We start from the raw sequence: 25,277 nt of genomic DNA, 5'->3' as shown, positions 1-25,277 counted from the left end.
AAGAGGCTGGTTACATGAGCGTGTAAATATTTCGCTTACGATGAACAGTTTACATTGAGCGTTGTTCTCCTCTCTTGACCAACTCATGTTTCCACTTATATAAGCTTCCTTTGTCGTTTGACGTTTATTTAACGACATGCATTATCTTACCGACGGATAAGTTATAGTATAACAAGCAGCTTCATCGAGCAACTTCAACATCGATAACTCAGCAAGCAACCGTCGGTATCATCAGTTGCTGTTACATCGTGACAATTGGTGCTGCCACATTATGGACAATCAAAGAATTATTCATTTCTCTATCTTTATTTATTGCTAGATTTTTAAATAATTATTCCCTTATGAATTTTTCCTTTACGAATTATTGCCATTAACTATATTTATTATTAATATATTCATATGATATAATATCAAATAATAGATTTTTTATTTATTATTATTAAACTTTTTATTAGAAAAGTCAGTGTCAAAAACAGAAGACGCGTTTATGATAATACATTTTATCTATGGGAAATGTGATTTTTTTTCTTTTTTTGTTTTCACGACTTTATCGAAGATAAATCGAAACGAATTCATTCCTAATGACAGAAATTACTTGTAGGAATATTGAAATTGAAAATTCTCTCGATTTGAGAGACACTTCATATTTTTCTTTGACATTCGTCTCGAGAGAATTTTTCGACGAGAGTATATTTGCTTTGATTATTTGCCGACAAATACTTTTATTTTTTTTTTACTTTTTTTTTTTTTTTATTTTCACGTGAACGCGTTAAAGAGATGAAAGCATTTTATTAAAAGAATTAAATTGATTAAATGCAGTCTATGTTCTTAAATATTTGTAAAATGTCGATGTTGTAATATTCTACATTATAGAGTTAATAATGTTGTTATTCGGAGAAGTAATTAGCAAAGTAACTTCTTATAAATTTAGTAATATAATCCGATAATCAGAATAAGTGAAAATATTATGATGTAACAATATTTCATTTAATCAGTGAAAAATGTTTTCGTGAGATGAACGATTCTTTTATTAATTCATTACTATTTCATCTATATTTCGATATATTTACAAACATGTTATCTTTATCTTATCTTTATCTTATATTTAAATTACTTTTTGTTTGATTTTCGATTTGATTTGAAGAACAAAATGAATATAATATATTAAAATGTGTTGTCAATACATACCTTAAAAAAAAAAAATATTATGATTTCTCACATTTTAATTTAAAATCTTTAACATTTAATTTTTTCAAGTGGCAGTACAGCTGAATATAAAATACGTGTAATTTTTACTAACGACACTCTCTTGATACATTTCAATATCATTTTCAATATTGTATATATGCATATATAAGATGTGTTTATAATATTAAAAGAAGTATAATATTACGGCAGGAGAACTTCATTAGATTGAAGAAAACGAAACAAAGCAGAAAAGAAAAAAATGTCATTTCGATTCAAAGTTTACCCAGGATTGACCTTATTTAAAGTAATGTGATCCTTAAAGTCTATCCGAAATCGAGTATCTGCTATGAACTTCTCCCCATCTTCAACAGACCTAAGGACCCTTCTTATATATACAGTCTCATCGTAAGAAACCGTCGAAAGAAAAAAATCCATAGAATGTAATCTTTTTGTCACGAGTGGATTGCTCTTCTGAAAGCAAAGGGAGAAAAACAACGTTTATAAGTGATTCCCTTTTTTACAAAATAATTATATATACAATGAATTTTTCTTAGCTATTTGCATAAGATATTACGAAAGAATTATTTTTGACTTTGTAACTCTGCTACATCGCCTTTAATGGAGATAAAGCAGATAATATTTTTGCTTAGTTCTTAAAAAACATCGTACGTTTTAGGTATCATATATTTTCCCTACCACAGTATAACTTCGTGTAGACAGTCATTGAATGTACGTTTTCCACTCGGTCCTTTTAAGGAAGCTCCGTTGAGAAAAGCTTTAAAAGGATGGAGTCGACGAATATTGTAAAAGAAGAACAAAAAATGCAAAAAGAATAAGCACTACATGAACAGAGGAAAAACATTTGAAAAGAGAAATACTGCTTTTTCTTATTTAAACCTATTCGGTATTCTTATGCGTTAGATAGAAGGACAAAAAGTTTCTACATTTCAAGGTATCAAAATAATTTTAAATTATGATTGAATAGAAAAATTTTGCAAAATTTTTTTCTTTGATATATTTTCATCTTCTTCTATAATAAATTCATCGTTCATTTCTTATTAAAATCTTCAATGAAGACCGACAGATTCATTTATTTTCATTTGCGAAAATCAAATTAATCGACTACTTTTAATAGTCTATCGATTTATCTATTATTTTATTATTTATCATCTATTTATATAATTATCTATAGAAATTGATATCGATATACGCGTGTATAGATGTTGTAGTATATATGAACAAGTATATATAAGTGTGTACATGTATATATAGATATAGATATATATATAGATGAATATTATAGTAAAGTATTTGATTGTGAGAGAGAAAAAATATAAATACAGGAATCGTGTCTCTTTTCTTTTCAATATTGAACTTTTCTGTAATTCGTCGATGGTGAGTGTCGTCATCGTCGTCGTCGTCGTCGTCGTCGTCGTCGTCGTCGTCGTCGTCGTCGTCGTCGTCGTCGTCGTCGTCGTCGTCGTCGTTGTTAGATTCGTTTTCGCGCGTGCTTCATCATTGAAGCGCGAGACTTCGTCGGGTTCGGGTCGAATTCATCGAAGAGGAACGTGGTTCGTTCGAACTAACACATCGAAGAGCTTTTCGAACTTACGGGGTGTTGCGCGGGCGCACAACATTATTCACAGCGCACGTGCAATCCTCTTACCTATCTTCTTACCTTTCGATCTCTTTTACCTCTCGAAAAAAGAAAGATTATCGTTCAGTGTCCATCGTATCTCGCGAATCTCGCGAAAGTGAAGCTGCAACGTAACCGCAGTAAAACTGCATTGCCGTCGCGGTAAATTTCAACGTTTTTTTTTTTTTTTTAATGTATTTATGCGTGCGTGCGTGCGTGCGTGCATGTTTATTCGTATTATGTGTATACGTTCGTATATTTTGTTTTACCAACGAAAAAAAAAAATAAAGGCTTGAGTTTGTGTACAAAAAGAACTCTTATAGATAAAATTCTAGTGAATTGTGATTCGATCCAAGCAATATTTCGCTCGTAAAAGAGATAACATAAATGCGTTCGTTTCTAGTTTCAACGTGATTTTATGATCCGTTCTGATTTAACGATCTCAAGGTATATGATCGTTGTTGATGAACGAGGAAAGATATCTCATCGTAAGATTAATACCTTTATGAGAATAAAAATTGTATTGTATTACAAAAAGATTTTTTTTTTTTTTTTAAAGACATATAAGCAAAAAAAGAAAGATCTCATGTGAGAAAATGTTTGTTTCTGTCATCGAGAATTCAATATAAATTTTTTACGAATCTTCGCATAAAATATCGAATATTTCTTTTTTGGTTATTCGTCATGCAAAACTGTTTTTCCACGTTTGTATTCCGAAGAAAGTTTAGCGAATCTTTCAAACATATAAAGAAGAATATTTCTTTAAATTGGAAACATGTATGATCGAAACGTCGTGTCGATTCTTTTTATTTTTTTTATAACTTTTTCATCCGAGACCCTTAACACATAAGTTCAAAAAGTATATGATTGTGGGTCATTGAATCGACATTTGTGAGATCTTTCTATAAATTTTTAAAGCGAACAAGAAATGGGAATTCAGATTGTGGATCATGAGTTTTTACCACAAAGCGATTGCACTGCGAATAGGGAATTTAAATTCTTTATGGTTTTCAAAGTAATATAACGCGCGTTGAAATAAAATCGAGGGAGAATTACAGAACGAGAATCATTTGATCGGAAAAAGCTTACTTGTCAGAATTTCGTTTCGACAATAAAGAGGGTGATGTCGCACAAAACAAAAAGGAAAAAAAAAAGAAAGAAAAGAAAAAGGAAAAAAATTCAAGCTATTTCATTTCTTGCAATCTCGATACGTATCTTCCGAATTTAATCGGATTTCTTGTCGTTACGTTTTATATTATATCGCACAACTACTAGTCGTCTTTTATATGTAATTCGCTCAAATTTCGATCGATATGATCGAACTTTATTGTTTCCTCCAATTACAAAGTTTTATTTGAAAAAGAACAAAAGAAAAAAAAAAGAAAAGAAAGAAAAAAACAATGCTTCAGCAAGCATTAACTTGATTTCGTTTCTACTTTCCTCATGACATTTTCCTTAAGCTCTTATTTATTAATACGCTTCGATCGAGGTCAAATCCTTATTATTTATTTATCCTCTCATGAGATATACTTCGATATATTTATCCTTGTCTTTCGTTTTTAAGACATACGAAAATGTTCCAAGGTATCATGTAAATACGCAAAAATATTGCTATCAAAATTAAGATGGGAAAAGCTCTTATCGAAGCTTAAGAAGTGATATGTACATAATTATATACACTTATCCTGGCTTTAATTGCAAATAGATAATATCGAAAGTAATTTTTTAAATAGAAAAATTAAGAGTAAAAAAAATAATACGAGGGAATAATGATAATCATTGCAATCTTAAAAATAATTATAAGTGAGTTTATTCGCGGTATAAATTTTATTCAAGAAAAAGTAATTTAATATAATTATTTTTTCTTTTTTTTTTTTTAAATTGAATTAATGATTATTAAATATCTTATTTAAAATATGAAATAAAAGAAACTAAAAGGTCTCGACTCGATCGATTATTGCGAATCTGATTATAGTAATGTTTATTTTAGTGATAAAGCGATCGACATCTAGAATTTAATAATTGAAGTTAATGTGCTACTCGAAGCACTTTTTTATTTGCAATAAAAAACTATAATTAAACATTTTTATTTACAACGTTATCTGTTATCAATCGAATAGACGTTAATTTTTATTAGGCATGATATTTGAAGGTGATTATTTACAAATCGCATTAATGACAAAGATATGCGAAATTTCTTATGGTATAAAAAAAAAAAAAAAAAAAATTGAAGTTAACAATGGAAGTCATTATTGATGATTATATTACCTTTTATATCGAATTTAACGCGCGTGATTAATTTAGAAAAGAAATTCTGAATTTGAAGGAAAAATATTAGATCACTCATTTAATTTCTTTTTGAACGCGAAGTTTTTAGACCGTGCAAGAGAAAGAAAGAAAAAAGTATCTACGTGAATCGTATTGTTTAAACGTAACACAGTGAATGTCGATTCGAATTAACTTAGTAGATCAAAAAGACGTGTAAATCATAGTGCCATTATAACACAATCGTTAAATTCATTTGTCGAACGATATTAATTCAGTTTAGATCGTACAGCGAAAATTCGATTAACGTCGCCGATTGTAACACGGAGATGATGCAAATTTTTCATTCGTCATTCTATGATCCTATCATAGTTAGTTATAAATATTCGTACGTACGTATTTGATGAATGTAAACCATCAATTGTAATAGATAATTTGATCTATTTACACTCTTCATTATATTAGATTCATTTAGCGTTTTTTATTTCTTTCGATTTTATTTATTATTAAATGAATAAATCAAACGTACTTTTTAAAGATTTTGTGAAAAACTTCAATCCACGGGTGTCAAATACAATTTCAATGTCCTTTTTTGAAAGGGTTCTTAAGAAAAGCTTATTAGGAAATCTATGTATGATTTATCATTTAGTGTTGTTTTATTTATTTTCTTTTTTTTTTTTTTTTTTTTTTTTTTATTATTTCACGATAAAAATAAATTTAGATTTCTACAATAAATTAATTGTCTAATGTAGATAATTAATTATAATTACAAACTCGAACGCGGAAATATATGATTGAAAAATAATTTACAAATATTTTTTTCATTATGTCCATTAAAATATGCAAAGGGATATTTGTTTCTCTAAACTCTAAGTAAAATCTCTTTTGGTTTTTGTTTTCAACAGAGTTCAATTTTTAAACTTTTCTTTTTAATAGTAAGATCTTTCTACGTAAAACGTACAGCAGTTTGTAGACATACCTACATCTTTTTCAGTACCTACGTCATGTAATAAAAAGTGGATTGAATCACGCACATAATAGAATAATTATCAGGTTCTATTTTCGCATATTTCACAAATAGTAAGATAAGTCATCAAAGCAACACGAACATTCTGACGTAAGTCAGAAAGAAATTATCTCTATTGATTCGTATAATTTTTCTTAATGCCAAACATACACGCTTTTATTTATCAATAAAAAAAAAAAAAAAAAAAAAATTTAATTTATCATTTAAAGGAAAAAAAATTATTATATTAATTATGAAAAAAATTGATTTATTTCAATCTTTAACGTTTCATATTGATAGAAAATAAATATCGCAAAGTAACAATCTATATATATATACATATGTTTTCGTTATAATTTAACATAACAAAAGAAAAAAAAATTTTTTCAAGAAACGATCTAAAAGATATCGTAGAGAAAGTAACCTTGCGTGTATAACTCTAATTCTTAGAAATTATATAAAGCTTTGTACATTGTTTATTAGCGTCATTATAAACTCTGTTATCGGTACAGAGGACAGACATCCTTCAGACGGAAAATAGATAGTATTCGAAGAGCTATCATCGGGCCTTGCTAAAATAGCGCTTGCGCATTGTTAGGATAAATACGACATCGTTTGCACCCTTGACACGCGTTCGAGACAGAACACAACAAACCGTTGAGAGAAGATGAACGATCTCCTTCTTGCGAACTCTTTCGTCTGTTTTCAATTCACGTGTTATACTTCTTCTTCAAGTGTATTTTCAGAATATTATTAACGCTCGTGTGTACCATGTCATTTGATTATTATCATTATCAAATGAATAACGAATGATGATCGTTTGAAAAAATCATTGTGGCATACGCAAATATATTATTTCGTACTTCCCCCGATAGAACGGGGGGGTACACAAAAGGCAACATTTTCAAGGAATCCTTGAACGCTGAACATATGAACGTATCTCACACGATGAACGAGCCAGATCCTTGTTTGCCTCTCATCCTGCCACCAAGATATCGCCTTCGTGATCTCATCCTAGGTGATTATGCCTTCAACGATGATGGCGAACGGTAAGTAAATAATTCATTGATTTTTACAACTTATTATATTTCTTGTTATTCTATTGAACTTATTTCTTTTCTTTTCAATGAATTTTCTTTTCAATGAATTTTCTTTTCAATGAATCACTTTGAAGAAAATCTATTATCGAATTATTTTTAATCTTTTTGATGTGTTTCTTTCTTTTCCTTTTTTTCTTTTGTTTCCTTTTTTTTTTTTTTTTTTTTTTTTATCAAAGAATACATCTAGTTTTATTCACGAAACGATTAATTAGATAATTCTTTTAAAACTTTTGTGAATCGTTAAGAGCAACGATCTTACGATTAAATACTTATTGATTTTCTTTTGATAACTTGATTGCATTTCTCACGTTGTTTTTATTTATCGAGTAACATTCATTCTGTGAAAAAGAAAGTACTACGTCTATCCATTAATACGGTGGGTGTTAAAACATCTACCTTGTATATATAGCTGTATAGTACTACGAAAATAAATCGTACTTTTCTCGTATATTATCGTATTTTATTTTATACTCAAGTTAGTTAGACACGTTTTTACTTTTTATAATCGATAGTTCCAATCCATTACAATATTACAAATATTTTCCATATTTTTCAAGGACTTCCTTGTTTTTTTTTTTTTTTTTTCTTGGAAATTTTTATCTTTTATATTAAAGTATTTAAAAAGTCTAGATAAAAAAAAAATTTCAGGTATATCAGTTATTTTCATATTGATCTACTTAATCAGAATAAATTCCTTTATCGAACTTATCGATATTTTAATGTCGATAAGTAATTAAAGTAGAAGAACATTTTAATTGAAAATTCTCCAATAGGTTATTTAAAAGATCAGAAATATGTCAGCAAAAATAACGAATTACTGACTTCATAGAATATTGAAATGACGATATTTTCATTGAGAAAACAAGATTATAATTAAAATTTTTTTTTTTTATATTTCAGTGCCGATTTATCGATTATTATAGTCATTAAAAATTAAAGAAGTAAAGATAAAGAAAACAATATCACTTTTATTTCCATAGAAAAATAAAATACACGAAGTCATAAGTCACCTTAATTCAGAAATAAGAAGACATTAGTGAGTTCGGAAAATAATCGATCTTGAAACTAGTGAGGCATTAATTATTAATTCTGTAAATAGATCGATAAAATAGTATGATACGAAAAGTAGTGTTTCTTTGTTAGGTTTAGTTAGTACTGTTCGGTCAATAAAAACTGTATTGCTATTGAGTGGCATGGTTTAAATCGAGTAAAACTATTTCTATCAAAGTCATTAATATGTAATCATGTTCGATTAGAATTGGACTGAGCGTATGATAGAAGTGACAGAAAAACTATAAACTAAAAAAATTTTTTAGATTTTTTTTTTTTTTTTAGGAAATAACGAATTGAATTTTGAATACATCGAATTGTGTATGAATTATGATAATCTCGATGATTGTAAGATGCATTTTATTTTAAGAGTGACATTTATAAAATAAAAAGCCGTGAATTTTACAAATTTTTCAAATTCGTATTACTTAAATTTATCATCATAATGAACGATTTCGAAAATGGAAATTTAAGCGCTAAATAAATTCAGTAGGTATATTTACGATAGTCTAACAGAATATATTTGTCAAAGTTATTATGTCAAAGGGAATATAGTTGCACGATCATGCTTATTTGCTTAAACATATTGAACTGAAAAGACTAATTAGATAAACCTAGATCCTTCAATTATACTAAAGTGTCTACGTATCGATCTTATATTTTGCTGATTAATCAACATTACCATTCAAAGTATATTCATTAATAAGTGCTCATAATTATCGCTCATACTCATTGATTTGCAATGAAATCTTCATTAATAACCGTATGCGCATCCTTCATTAATTCGAAATCATAATCCAAATTTTGTCCTTACGTTATCATTAAATAATATTTTTATTTATCTGTAAAGCATATGTACGTATATATGAAATTGATAAATAATGACCTGTCGATTGAAAGCAGTGATTTCGGTAATCATCGTAATAATCACGAACGTTGCACGATTAAAAGGTGACGATTAAAGGTGAGATCCCAATCGCCAAAGACGAAAAGTTAGAAATAATAAGCGAAATAGAAAGGATTATATAGCAAAGGCAAAATTATATTGTATGCAGAAAGTTGAAAAGTTTATTATTATTCAATTGATATTTATCATGAAAATAATTCTTACATTTACTTTTATTGTTAGTAAGTTATACGTTTTGTAAATTATGTCTAAATAAAAAAAAAAAAAAAATCGTAATTTACAAAAAGTCACGATAATTAAATATATTTGTTTTTGTCAAATTAAAAATTCTTTTATAAAAACGTAAATGGCCAGATGAATGATGTATATGAGTAGTACATAAGATTGTATTCGTTAAAAATCGTACGCTCATTGTTGTTCGTTTTGAGTGTTAAAATATACACGTGAATATACGTTAATATACACGTTAATATACACGTGAAAGAGGATCATTGTTATCGTATATATTTTTCATAACGTTCTGTATAGATTAAATACCATATACCAAATTCAAGCCAGTGTGTCGACATTTTATCAAAGGACAAATATTTTCCACTTATCTTTTTAGTGAATCGACATTAGCAAAATGTCCTACGTGTTCATAAATTTTTATTATATGTCATGAATATCCTTTAGGAAAGTTCACTCCTTTCATTCAAAGCGATTAATTCGAAAGCTTCAATCTTTGTAAAACTATTCATGAATATTGAACATTATTTTCAATGGATTTTATTTGCACATCCTTATCTTTGACTAGAATTCTTAGGAAATATTATCATTGCCATCGAGTTTCATTTGTAACGTATTTCTTAATTCTTTGATATAATAAAAATAAATCTCTCTTTATCTGTTTGTTTGAAATGGTTATGAAACAAAAACAAAAAAAAATACATACTTTTTTTTTTTAAGTAATACAAGCATTCAATCCATCGTCAATTTTCGTGTATTTCTCACGATTTCTACGAATACACTTTATGTCGTCTGGCATTGGAATATATTTTATAACAAATTACTCCTCGATTGACCCTTCTGTTTTCGCATTATTGAATATTTTATGTGTGAAAAATAAATTATGGGAAACAAAAAGTTGTAGCGATAAGATGTAAATACAATTTAAAATTCATATATACAAATGTATACGTTATTCCGATTAGAATGAGTCCTTTTTCAGATATGCCATGTAAAAACTGACATTTATACGTACGTACATACGTATTACTTACGTGATTACATATATAGAAATCTAGTCTAGGTATCTATATTGATGAATGTCTATCTAGGTAAAAAACGATCTAACGGAGGAGGCATTGTTTTATTTCGCGCAAAAGTCAAGGATCCACACTTGACACAATTAATATCGAGCGGTCTTTCTATTTTTGTCATTTAGAAAGTGGCCTGAAAGAGTCGACGGCCATGTGCCTTTACTCCCTACGAGAAAAGCTAAGATCTTGGGTTTACCTAACGGATTGTCTCCCTCATTCTTTTCTTTCATTCTTCTCGTTGAAATGCTCGACGCTCTTAACGTTTCAAGGGATACTGAGAGAATTTCAGTAGGAAATGTCTACACGTTCTAACAGAACTTGACCCTTTGTAAAAGAGACGGAAACGAGGAAATAGATATCCAACTAGTTTTGATACAGAAAAGCAAATCTTTGTACCTTCCATTTAAAAGCTGTTATCTTGGATAAATAAAATGATAAGTTTTGTTTTCTTATTCTTAAAAATAAAAATGATATCGTTCGTGAAAAGAAGATCACTGATTAATGTTGATTTCTATGATTATACATTTTCCTCGTATTTCTTTATCATTATCGAAAATCTATTTCTCTTCTAATACTCCTGAGGGTATCGTTTCTGCTGAAACTCGGAAACTTTTGAAACATCACTTTTTATTCTGAAAGAACAGCCTTTAATCACGTACCAACAATGACTCGTAGATTTGGGCAACGTAGGATGACATTTGTGCTTGTCTTACAACTACGATTAACAATCGACCTTTTCTATTGGTTTTGATTGAGTGACACATAATAAAATGATGTCAAGTAGGTATTTTGTATGTCAATGGGATGTATGAGAAATCGTTAAACGATATTCCCTATGCATTTACCTAATTCCGATCTTTACTAATCGAAATTTATTATATTCATTTTTCTTTGATTATATGTTGTCTAATTTTTTTAAAACGTATGAGCTTTAAATAATTACGAAATATTATGAAGAATCTATGTAAAGACATACGCGATATTTTTTACTTATGAATGAAACATCATTATATTAATAAAATTGCATTAAATATATTAAATAGCATATCTAAATGATTTTTTTTCACTAGACATACATTTTTCTTATAACACTAATTAAATAGTTATCTTTCAGCCTGTTTGCGTGACTTGATACTATTACGCATTTGTTACCTTCTCTTCATATCTTTTTTAATTTTCCTTTCATTAATATTCTTACAGGTCTGAAAATTAAATGAAACTTTTTCTTGACATACTTTGTATATATATTACCATTTTATTTCCAATTAAAATATTTAGGTACCCTCTTTTATTTTTACAAATTAAATGTAATGTATTATTTTCTTCTTTTTTTTATTTCCAATTAAAAATATTTAGGTAACCTCTTTTATTTACAGATTAAATTTAATGTAATACAAAATACTCTTGCAGGATGTAACTATACTCGAAGCGAAAATGTTAAGCGTATTGATTTATCGAGATATTTATTTAAGCATTGATATATATAGAAGACATCTGACGAAACGAAAAATTTTTCGAATATAAAAGAGAAGATTTTAAAGAATAATCAAGATAAATATATCTTTTCATCTGAAATTATTTCCAAGTTTGTAAGTTCGATCACCTTAAATTTCTTTCCTTCTGTAATTCCTTTTATTATCTTTCGAAAGAGCATAAAAATAAAATTGAATGTTATTTCGATTTAATTTTTATTGCGGTTGACGATATAACTGATACGATTAATCGTGAATGGGTCGACAATTATTCGATAAATTTAATCCTTTAATTAAAATCTACCCTGGTAGGTCATTGAAATATAAGACGGAAAATTAACAATTTGTTGGGTACGGGAAGGTTCACCTTTTTACGGTTAAATTATTCTCTGTTCTGTCCCTCTGTAACTGTTGTAAACTAATTTGTAATATTTGTTCTAACTAAAGGTCATTAGATATACATATGTATTAAACTATTAAGTATAAAGAAAATAGAAAATCGTACATCTCGCGTGAGGTACAATCAAAGAAAAATATTGTATTATCGAGTTAAATGTTAAATTTTCCAAATCATATCTTCTCTAGATCCTTCATTATATCTGTAATTATATAAATATATATATATATATATATATATATAATTTAACTGCAAAATCCACTATCTTTTCCATAAATCGTTTGATAAGAAATATCTTTAAAAATAATTATATCCTTTTTCAAAGAAAAAAAAAAAAAAACTTATAATTCATGTTCTAAGCTATCAAAAGTATTTTTCTTTTTAAAATTACAGATTTTATTTCTAAATGTTAAGATCAAGTGGCATAAAGAGAAGAAAATTTTTAGATATTATATATACCCGTAATATTGAATTTACGTTGTAGTTTTCTTTTTCTTTTTTTTTCTCTTTTTTTTTTCACTCAGAAAAGACAAGCGCGCCGCCTGGTAGGGTAAATAGGGCACTCCTATTGTCTGTTCTATATCTTTCCTATGAAACTATGAATCGTAATGGATGAGTTTGGTTGATCATCAACGAAGAGAACACATTCCGCCCTTCGATGAAAAGGCCTCATATGTAGTGTATATCGTGCAGTTATGCGATAGCATCAAACTCGAGCTTTAGGGTCATTTCGAATGAACTGTTCATAGCACTGCTTTATCGACAGTACGATATTCGCTCAAGCTTTCTGTGCTTTCGAGCTTTCCCGTTGGAATTTCCCGGCGTTGAGCCACTATTGTTCACTCTATCTCTCTCTACATGAGAGAACATTCGAACGCCATTACCCCATTACTTCGCATAGCTATGACAATATGTATGTACACGTCACATGAGAAAAGGTATACATGAGAATTGTATGAGAATCATATTTTATTTTATGTATCACAATTGCTGTCATATTTTTTGAATGGACCGAGATATTTAAAATAATCATAGTATAGATTTCATCTTAAAGATTTTTTCTTTTTTTCTTTCTTTTTTTTTTTTTTTTTTTTTTTTATATATTTTTTTTTTTTAATATTCACACCGAAGGACTTTCATCCTTGTTATCCTTCATCTGCGGTTTTTTATTCATGAGAATCGAGGCATTTGGTTCACAGAGAAAACTTCGTATACTCTCTTGGGAAATGTAAGAGAAAAAAGAAACATTCGGGACTATGGCCTATCCATAAAAGAAATTGAAAAATTAATCTTTACAATCTTCTCTAATTCCCTTTCATCCAGTATATAAATAAGATATATTTCTGAAAATTAACGTAAGTATTAATTTACATTTCCTTCATCCATTTATATTTTATTCGAAATATTAACAAAAACATTATTCGCACTAATTCGCTACAATAAAGCTTCGATGGTTCTATTAGAGTTTGATAAATGAAGGATAATCATTTGATCGATCCATTAGAGACGAATTATAGTGCTCTCTGATGTGCCAATGATAAAAATACAAATGTATTCAACTAATCAGAGAATCGTAAATTTTAAAAGCAAATTATTACAATACAAAGAAACTCATTATTATTTAAACATCGTTCGATTCATCTATATATATATAATGATAGAGAATAATTAGATTAGAAGATAAGATTTGAAGTAAGAAAGAAATAATTTATTCGAATACTAATCTAATTATCTGGTAATAGTCACGCGAATCTTTCACATTTTTCAATCATTCAATCACGTACTTTGAGCCGATCATTTAAGTTAAATAAAGTTACAAAAAAATAAGTGAGAAAGTTTTGATCGCATTTAATCGCCAGACGAGTTTATCTCAATTCTTCGATATTCGGTAACATGTTAGGTCAAATCTGTGAACTTTACGCGCTCTATTCCTAGATTTCTAGAGCGCAAGCTCACTACACGAGTTTCCGTTTGCTCTGCATAGAATCGATGCTACATTTTAGGCATCCATTCATTTCTCTGATCCCATACAATATTACGTTCTGCACGAATCAAAGAGTTCTTATAATTTTTAATATTGATAAAAATCGATCGTAATATGAACCAATTATGAAAATTAATTTTAAGAATCTACATTGAGAATGTACATATCAGAAAGAATTAAATATTTTTCTTTGATTTTTATCTTTTCCATTTGAATGGAAAAGAAAAAAGAAAAGAAAAAAAAGAAAGAAAGCCAATACTTCAGCCTACGATATTTTGCATAAGGAAATGGATTTCGAAAGATCATAGATAAATATTATTAAGTTGTAAATAAAAATAATACACAACACGGATGTTTCTATCTCTCTATCTATCTGTTGGCGCAATCGCTTTGATAACGGCGGCGCCACGTGCATATAAGTGTAAGCGAGTGTGCGTGATATTCGAACGTTAGTGTGAGTTTTTTGGTGAGTAAGAAAGATAGATAGATACATCAAAAGAGAGTGAGTGAGAATAAGAAAGAGAGGGAAGGAAAGGATGAGAAAGAGAGAGAGAGAGAGAGAGAGAGAGAGAGAGAGAGAGAGAGGAAGAGAGAGAAAGGAAGAGAGAGAAAGAAAGAAGAGAGGATGAGAAGGGATGGGTATATAGGAGGTGGTGAGAGGGGTGGTGTGCGCGGGAGACGAGATTCAACCACGAGAGAAAACCTCTACAATGTACCGCAGTACGGGGTAGTGAGTCATACTGTCTCGTGGTGGTGTGAAAATGCGAGTATCCATCAAGGAACACGATTAGTGTCGAAAGAACATGACAAACAACGCGTTTCGTGACAAAAAATCATATAGGCTATAACATTTGATCTAATAGAAGGATGTCCCTCGAATTCCGCCATTTCGAAACTCGTGAGATTCGAGTGTATCTAGTACTTCTCTTTCCTTTGTCTTGTCTATGAAATTATATATACACAAGATCTCTCTCTATTTCACTCTATATCACTCTCTCTCTTTCTCTCTTTCTCTTTTTCTCTCTCTCTCTCTCTCTCTCTCTCATTGTATATATATATATATATATTTCTCTTGTTCTCTCTTAAAGTATCGCGTTGTTTCGATCCGATGCTTTCAACTCGCTTCCGCCCTTGGTTGCGTGACTAGTGTAGAAGAAAAATTTCTTCTACACTATAGTTAAAACGATAAAAAGAAGAATGACAACGACAGGAAGATTCATTGATATAATCCAAATGACTGGTCTATTCGAAGTAGTCACCTTCGACCATATCTTATTGCTCTACCTTTCGACTATGTGTCATCATATCAGCAAAATTTTTGTTGACTAATCGATTCGTATGTGAGAGAAAAAGAGAGAGAAAGAGAGAAAGAGAGAGAGAGAGAGAGAGAGAGAGAGAGAGAGAGAGAGAGAGATAGTGGGGGAGTGAAAGAAAGAGAAAAAGAGAGAGAGAGAGAGAGAGAAAGTAAAAAAAGAGGTGATAGTAAAAAGTAATCCGGTGCATTCAATAACTCCGTGTTTACTTTGCAATCGTAAAATCGAGGAAGGCTTTTTTTCATCGGAGAAAGCAAATATCAGCTGATCTTGGTTCGTCATAGTGACACAGAAAGAGTCAAGTCATGCGAACTGGAACATCTTTATCTACATATATATATATGTATATATATATATATATATATACATATATACGTATATATATATATATATATATATATGTATATATATATATATATATATATATATATATGTATATAAATCTATAGAGTACATTTTTTCAAATCAACATTGATCGCCAAGAGTTGTTATTATTATTATTATCTTGTTGTTGTTGTTGTTGTTGTTGTTGTTGTTGTTGTTGTTAATATTATTATAATTAAAAGAGGAAAAGTTAAGAAATAATTAATTGAAGTTCGTCTGGAATCATTCTGAGAGACGTTAAGCATCTCTCGTTGAGTATGAATGAATGTTAGTAGGCAACGTGGTGATCTGCGTAAGAATTGGATCGCGTGAGCGTGCGTGGCAAACATTCGCGTTGCGACGCAATCAAGGAACAGTTTCGTGTTAAGGACGAAAGAACATTGAAGTTGCTGGTGTCGGCTGACCGTGACCTTCGTTCTCCTCTCTCTCTTTCCTTTTCTCTCTTTCTCTCTCTCTCTCTCTCTCTCTCTTTCTCTTTCTTTTTCTCTCTTTCTTTCTTCTCTCTCACTCTTACCATTGAATGAACACCAACCAAGCATTTTATGACGTATTTAGGTCAGTCGCGGATACGACGAAGCAAGTTATCGTTTCTCAGTATTGTTGGCGTTGACGTTGAGTGCGGATCGGTGAAAACCGCAAGAGGATCAATTGCAAGCGTAGCAAGCATCTTTAATCGGCCATGATCATCTTACAAAAATGATCTTAATAGTACCAGAAAGGCGCGCGCATTCATCATTCCCTTCTCGTCAGCTGAAAAAAGCGCGAATTTCAAAGCGAGCAAAACGAATCGTTGACGAGAAATTCTTATTACGATCGAAGATATAAAAGTCATTTGATATAACTCCGAGACGGAGGACAAGGACAGAGTATTTTCTGGGAATAACGTCGAAAAGGACGTTCACGATTAGACCGATGGTTATGAAGATCGAAATAAAAAAGAATCTATTAAACGTTGGATGTTGTTAATTCGATTTTGGATTTTAACTTCTTTAATACGAATATCAACTGAATAAGATCTGTCAAGAGAAAATCGGATCGTTTTATAATTACGCAAGATTTGTTAATAATTCGTATTATCTTTATCGTTTATAAAGAGAGATAACATATATACATATATACATATATATATATTATATTTGCGTTGACGATCTAGACGATAGTCGTGGAACGACAATGTCTAATTTTTAAAAAATTTAATACGATTACGATGTTAATCCATTTTATCTAATCGTTGAGACGAAAGATTGAAGAACATCTTTGTTGAAACCGGGCATCATTGTGTTACTTTGTTATGTGCCTGATCATTCTCGTTGAAAATCATATCTTCGTTGAACTTTAAAAAAAAAAATGATCGAAGACGATCATGAAATTTTACGTCGACTTACGTCGTTCTATAACCGTAAGATTCGTTCGATAGTTACTACACGTAGGAGATTACGATTCAGATTTTGAAGTTACTTGACGAATGTTAAAATAAATATTTAAAGAAGAAAAAAAGAAAACGGAATATTAATAACGCTCTGCGAGTAACAAGACAAGAAACAGTAATAAATATAAATGAGATCGTTAACACTTTTCACCGTTGTTATTTCTTGCGAAAGATCGATGAAAGTTATTTTCACAAATTGAAAATTCCTGTAAGAATCGTAGAAAGATATCTACTTTTCATGCAAATTGAATAGAATGTTCCATAATAAACAGAAGTGAGCTACGAGCTCGAATAATACATTTCTCTCTTTCTCTCTTTCTCTCTCTCTCTCTCTCTCTCAACATTTTTAGACGATTATTATCTAAAAAGAGAAGAAAGTGAAATAAGGAAAGAAAAAAAACGAAAGAAATAAAAAGATAGAAGAGAGAATAAGTGGACATCGTGAACATTTAAAGATAATACATATACGAAGGAAGAGAAAAATTTAAAAGTATAGGTGCACGTCAAAAAGCTTAAATTCCGGTTGGACGGAGATTCATCATGAAAGGAAGCGCTACGTGCGATCGATGTAATCGATGCCCGGATCAAAGAGCAAAGTGGACAAGCAGAAGAGAGGAGCGCCTAAGATCGAGATATCTGTCACGGGGTTATCGAACGAGGAGAGCAAAGTGAGACTGTCAGAAAGGAAACAAAAGAAAAAACAGGAGGAGGAGAATCGATCAAACGAATCAACGATCGGACAAATTCTTGGGCTTTTTAAAAAGCGTAGAAAGCCTCGGGATCCTCTTCCGGGTGCAAACGCATCCTCAACAGTGCCCTTGCTCGAAATGGGTGCTCGTGGATGGGATTACGAGGCCTTGCCGGAATTACATACTTCAACGGCGGTTACGCCAACGTCGACCCCACCAAATGCTCAACAAAAATCCCACTCGCCGAGGGTTTACTTTCAAGCTGAAAATCTGGCTACTACTAGAAGACGAAGTAGTTCAAAACTACTTGCTCCACAGACATCATGCAGAAGACGAAGTCGAAGCATGAGCGCATGGAGCGATCTATCAAGGTCATCTTTCAGATTGGACGAAAGGTAATTAAATCGATTCGATGCTTAATTATTGACTAATATCAGATATGTGTATCAAAATATTTATCCGTACATATATAACTCTATTAAAAACATTTAGTATTATATATATACGTTACAACAATGCATTTCTGACAAGTTTTTTTTTTTCTAACTTAATGATTTATTTCAATTTTCTGTCCCATTAAACATTGAAAGATTCAATCACAATATTATAAATAGTGAAAAAAAAAAGAATTTGTCTTTCGATAATAACCCATATTTTATGATAATTAAAATTGTTTTTTTTATCTTGAATTTTAACTACTTCTCATCGTCGTTAAGATATTTTTTTTCTTTGGCGTTAGCTGTCGCCGAATTTATTGCGTTATGCTTTCAAAATATATATTCACATATTCGGTATCCGGAAATAAAAAAATCCTATTTGCATTCAGCTATCTCATATATCGAAACTTATATGTTGCACGTCGGTTTGTTATGTGAAATTTTATTGTTATCGCATGTAGATTTGCGAAACAATAAATAAAAGAAATAAAAAGGAGGATATCCTGAGTATTACTGTGAGGTTTCATGTTGTTCATTCATCATATCTTCAAATGCCTACACCGATTGTAATGAATTGAATATACATTCGCTTGTTTTATTATCGATACTCACTAGTTTTTTTTTATTATTGATCAGAAACGTTCATTTTTATTTATATTCATTTGTATAAAAGAAAAAAAAAAGAAAAATTTTTTTTTGTATCTCTTTTATCAAACATATAACATACCAATATATTTATTCGAAAATAATGGATCAGAGAACAATCGATAATAATTATAAATTTAACTAATTATAAATCTCGTAGAGCTTATCTTTTCTATGAAATAATTAATATTCTGATACATTGCAATTGTTTTTACGTATTTAATTTTCGTATATAATCGCATTTACAATTTTAGATACGATCAACCAATAACTTTTCAGAAAATAGAGAAAACTTTTAAAAACGTTTAACAAGGGAGATTAAATATAATTAATATTCTACATACTATTAAATTATAACTATACTTGTACCCTGAACTATCATAAGCTTTGTTCTTAAGGGAATATACAAGATATTCCCTTTAACTCGTAATATTGGCATATCTCGTGAGATCTGAATTTGTGAAGATTAAGCACGTCATTCTGTAAATACGATTACATCAATAGAAGATGATCGAATAATTATTTCATTTTGTATAAATTGCTTAATTTTCGTAAACGTGTTTCTATTTAAGGTCACGCGAAGTTTACGATAAGATATTATAATTAAAGTCACGATAAGATATTATAATTAAAGTCACGATAAGATATTATAATTAAATTTGTTTAATAATTAGATTAATATATATACCATTGTATTATAATATATGGTTTTGATCCAAAGAAATTAATTGTACTTTGAAATTTCTCCCATCATTTAACTTGCAAAAAAATAATTTACATTATATGATATTTTCTTTAATATTTTTTTGATAGATTTAGACTTTCACGAGATAATCCAACATTGCGAGTTAAATGAAATATCCTATATACATGTATTCATATACATACGTATAAGTAAGAGAAAATTTAAAATATTTCATTTTCATAGCTTTAATGAAAAAATCGATCGAAATTGTCGACATTGATAAATATATCTACATTGATATATCTTTTATAAGAAAGATATAAATCTATATCTTGTAACATGTAACATTAAAAGAAAATCAATCGAATGTAGAATGACAGAATAAGTTATTTATATTCGATTACAAAATATTCATACGTAAATAATTTCTCAAATATTTTTCGATCCTGCATAAGAGTTAATGTTTTCCGTGATACAGGATGCATTTCATTTCGTATTATTTTTTAACAGCTGACGACCGTATTATATCTATTTCTTCTTTTGATGATAGAAGCTTTTATATACCACTATTTAAGGATCGTAGGTATCATTTTGATGGTCTAACATGAAGAGTTTTAAAAGCAGGGTAACCTTGACATTCATCTTTACCTTGAAAAGTAATTCACGTTATACGTAGAAAATATATATTTAATAAATATACTATTTTACAGTATAAACTGTGTTTTATCATATCTACGTTCATGAAAAGAGGATAGTAAATTAACTCTGAAACAAGGTTCTATTTAAGGTTATTATGATGTATAGATGTATCAGATTATGTTTTTACGAGAAAACATACGTGTGCATGTACACATAAATCCTCAGTTTAACACAATGTGTCTGCAAAAACAAGATGAGACCAATTTTTTTGTGATACGCCTAGAACTTACATTCAGGGGATATAGGGTTTTATGTTATCGGTTGACCTACTTTGATATATTGGAAAAGGGTCTTTCGAAGTATCAAAATCTAACTTTTGTTTCATTTCATTCTTTGATCTTGAAAATTCTTCCATCAAATGAATGAACAATTTTTCTTTCTTATAATATGAATTGACAATACATCATTAATTAAAATTCAAAATTAAAAAATTTTTCCTAAAATTATATCAATTATAATTTCATTCAAAAAAAAAAAATATATATATATATATATATATATATATATATATTAAAACAGAAAATAAAAATGTAATGAAATGCGTGACGTTTACAATTATGTTATACTTTTATTTATTTCCACAACACCATAATTATAGAATTTCATATTTATTTTGAAATATATTCTTGTTATGAGTACAATTGTAATTTACAAAAAGTTAATTCCACTTCAATGGAATTATTTATTGTATTTAACATTCGTATCGTAATTAATTTCGGAATCGAATGTTTAATCGCTACAGAAAGAGGGTTGCAATTATTGACAAAAGATAAATCTTTTATAATAACTTTATAAAAAGCCTGATTTATATTCATCCTTACACTTGATATATGATTTATTTGTTTCAGGTAAGTGACGTATCGTAATATGCGGATTTTCATAAGTATCTATTACGTAAGTAAATTTTTATCGATATTCAAATATACAAGAGGAGAAATTATTTATAATAAACTAGCCGATAGTTCTTAATAGTTTTATTAAAATTTTATTATATACAAGTATTTGAAATCTCTTGGTAGTAAACTTGTAAAAAATGAAACGTCAAGAAAGATTCTAAAATGCAATCGAGTAGACGAGCAAACTCAAGGTTTTCTAGATTTATAATACGTTTATTTTTATAACGTCCTAGTATTTCCCATGAAAGGGAAGAAGGCCGTTTGTGTTAATAAAATATCGTCGAACGTGTATTCATAGTAAGATATTGTTCATCATTCATACGAATTATATTCGAGTTTTCTAAATAGAAGTGTGAAGAAACAATTTTTCTATTTGTTTGATATAATCTGACCTACTGATCTAGTTATCTAGATAACATTTTACGATCTACAAAAAAGAAAAGAAGAAAAAATATAAGGTTCCAGGAAATTATCTTGTCAAAAGCGCATAAGTTATCAGCTATCGATAGAAAGTAACATGGCTTTTGGCGAAACATCAAAAAGAAGAAATTCCATTAAGGCCATTTATGTATATAAGTTAGTATGTATACATTTCAACGACACTTCGATTCAATTTATTTCACGATGACACGATGAATATCTTGCGTACTCGTTAAAATTTAACGTTACAAAGTTTTGATACAGAGAGTTATGCGAGAGTTGTTCGATAATTGAAAATTTTTATTATGTACGTATAATTAAAAAATTTTCAATGAAATTATGTTTCTTAATTTGTAAAAAAATATCATGATATTTCGTGATAACGTTTCGACGCCAATGCGTATCCCACTAGAGATCAATAAAATTTGTATTCAATATTTAAAGGGTTAGCATTTTATTTGATTCGAAATATATTTGTTGCCTAATTGGAAAATAAACTACAGGTGTCATCGATTAAGTATCTGTAAATGGAGAGATACTGAAAGAGGCTGATAAAAAAAAAATGAAACGATCTAATTAATACTTATATATGGAGAAAAATGAAACTTGAAAATCAGATAAAGTATGCGAATATAATATATGTATGGATGTAGTTAAATATTGAATTTCGTTCGATAAAAATCAGGTGACTTCGAAAAATTGAACATCTCTTCACGTTGAATAAGAAAATAAACCTGTATGTCTATTAAGTCATCGGATTGATAAAAATGTCATTGAAATCTATATTTTGATCGTGAATATAGTGAGGGATAAAGTGATATGTGTAGAAGCTTTTTAATCGCCATAGAAAATGAATTCGAGTAACATAATATGATATTAATTTTATTAATCGAATGGGCAGTTTTGGCATCAATCAAATATTCAGTTTTTGTCATTCACTTTCTGTCTTTCTTTTTCTCTCCTTAAAGTAATTTTTATCGATCATTTAATAATGCATATTGATAAAACTCTACTTTTCTTTTTGTTTTATATATAACCAGCAAGTTATTCCGCTGAATGACTACTTTATGAAGCAACGGATTAAACACGAGTATTCTTTTTTCATAAATAGGCGTATTGCGCTTCGACCTGATTAAAAAAACTATCTATAACACCGAAGGAAAGATTATTGATTCGTATGATAATGGACTAACGAGTAGATACTAATTATCGGAGAGTTACTTCGTTAGTGCAAAAGAAAGGCATTGTTATTGCGAGTTCTTAACTGTGATATTACTCTGTAATTATGATCGAAAGTAGTATTTTATATATATATATATATATATATATATATATATATATATATAAATACAATATATTATATATATACAAGATGCCCAAAAAGAATCGAAGTAAAACATTGTATTACGTGTTGAGTAGGTAAAAAAATTCATATGAAAAATTCGAAAATGCTTTATTAGAGTATATATAAATTTTATTGGTCTCATTAACACGTAATATAAATTTGACCATGATCTTTTTGGACACTCTGTATATTACTGAAAGATAAAAGAAGATTAGTGTAAAGAATTTTTGCTTTGAAATTTGAGTTTCTTTTTTTCCTTAAATATTTTGTATTATATATAGTTTTAGTTAATTTAAAACTATTTAATAATCTTCTAGAGATATTAAAGTTTATTTTTGAAATAATATTATATAATATTATGGTACTCAGGATATTTATCAACAGACGGAATCTTCTTTTCCATATGTTCCTCTTCGAATGTTCACAATAATCGTGCCATCGCAAAGACATTATCTCTGTTGGTAAGGTAGAGGGTGAGCTTTTCACGTCACATAGCTTTTTTCTTTCATTCAAGGTGAAACCCATTTGGCGATAAGAGCTTTTCTTTCTTACATTCTGTTTTATCGACTGTGCTAGTGAAGCTTCGAATGTTTTCGTAAAATTTCTCATAGATGTTCAATCACAAAAACTTCATACTTATAGAGATACTTATAGAGATTTCATAACATAAAATTAGGGATTGACCATTATCATTATAATTATAATCATTATTCATATAATTTGATAATAATTATTATTGATATAATATTATATTATTTTTATTTTATTTTTATTATTATTATATCATAATTATTGTTATATTTTGAACAGATCCAAGTGTCTCCATTCTCATTACTCAGCTTTTTATTTCTTCTTCAAATTTCTATAAATATAAAATAGAATATTATCGGATCAAATAATTCATCAGAAAATTGAATATCATTTTTATAACGCGATTAATTTAATAATTATAAATTTTACGGAAAAAGTACTTCTTTCACGTGAGAAATGCATATTTTTTGAAAAAAAATCTAAAATAAATTGTGATTTTTATTTCTTCAAGCTTTTCATATTCTCTTCTTTTTTCAAATCCTTGACAAACGTATTCCTATTATCAAGCATGTAACATTATAGGTATGAAAAACTAGCATACATGTAAATTATAATGCGAATTATTTAATTTTAGAATACATAGAAAACTCGTTAGTATTTTTAATCAATTTGCTCAACTGTAACAGAGATTATTGCGAAAATATTTTTTAATGATCATAAAAATGTATTTATCAAAAGAACGATCAAGCGCCTTTTACAAAAGATATTAAAGAAATTATATTATATTCTGTGCAAGAGCTCTCGTTTAATTATCGAGCTCGTTGATTTACATTTTTTATCGAAATTCCTTGAATATCATGGGAAACGATTTTAATTTTCTTACAGCTAACATATTACTATTATATAAGCGATACAAAATGTGCATTCTATGCATTTCTGTATTATATACAAATGTTATTTAAAATTTTATCATTTTATACATTTTACATGAATAAATAACTCATTGTATGTATACATTAACATCTGAAAAGTAATATCAAGTAGCTGGATTTATTTATATTATAAGGTCTTCCATTCATACAATAGTATTATCTACTTATCTTCGTTCATCGAATATGATGAAACAAATGTTGAATTAAGATTTTTAATGTAGTTTATAAGTGATAAGAAGCAGGAATATATATCCGACGATAATGAGAAAGGAAATGAAAAAGAAAGTCCTTAAAATCCTTTCCATATTCGCGAAGATTATTGGGTGGATAAAATTACAAATTAATTCAGATATAACACGTAAATGAATTTATTCGACGTTTTAAAGTAACGAATAAAATACTTAAAAGAGATTCTAAAGTATAGTTTTTTTTTCCGCAACACGTTTTTATCCTCGAGCATCACTTAATTCTCAAAAAGATTTCGTGACGAAACAGACAGCTGTTTAATAGTTCTCTACAAAATCTTGAATTACTCGATCTCGAAACATTTGTTAGATAACTAATTT

At 28.9% G+C, this 25,277-nt stretch overlaps 1 protein-coding gene across 2 annotated transcripts in view; it reads left to right on the top strand.

Annotated features, from left to right (window-relative positions):
- Positions 1-15,045: 15,045 nt before the first annotated feature.
- SLO2 (slowpoke 2) overlaps positions 15,046-25,277 on the top strand; it is a 91,639-nt gene continuing 81,407 nt past the window's right edge. For both annotated transcript variants that reach the window (XM_035864903.2, XM_085658001.1), the window contains exons 1-2: positions 15,046-15,204; positions 16,559-18,516. In XM_035864903.2, coding sequence (XP_035720796.1) covers positions 18,008-18,516 — 509 coding nt within the window. In that variant the 5' untranslated portion in view covers positions 15,046-15,204; positions 16,559-18,007. The remainder of the gene's footprint in view (positions 15,205-16,558; positions 18,517-25,277) is intronic.

Source organism: Vespa mandarinia, chromosome 6 (genome assembly GCF_050613455.1).
Source record: "Vespa mandarinia isolate Hongniang chromosome 6, ASM5061345v1, whole genome shotgun sequence".
NCBI classification, from domain to species: domain Eukaryota; kingdom Metazoa; phylum Arthropoda; class Insecta; order Hymenoptera; family Vespidae; genus Vespa; species Vespa mandarinia.
This window is presented reverse-complemented; position numbering and strand designations above follow the sequence as displayed.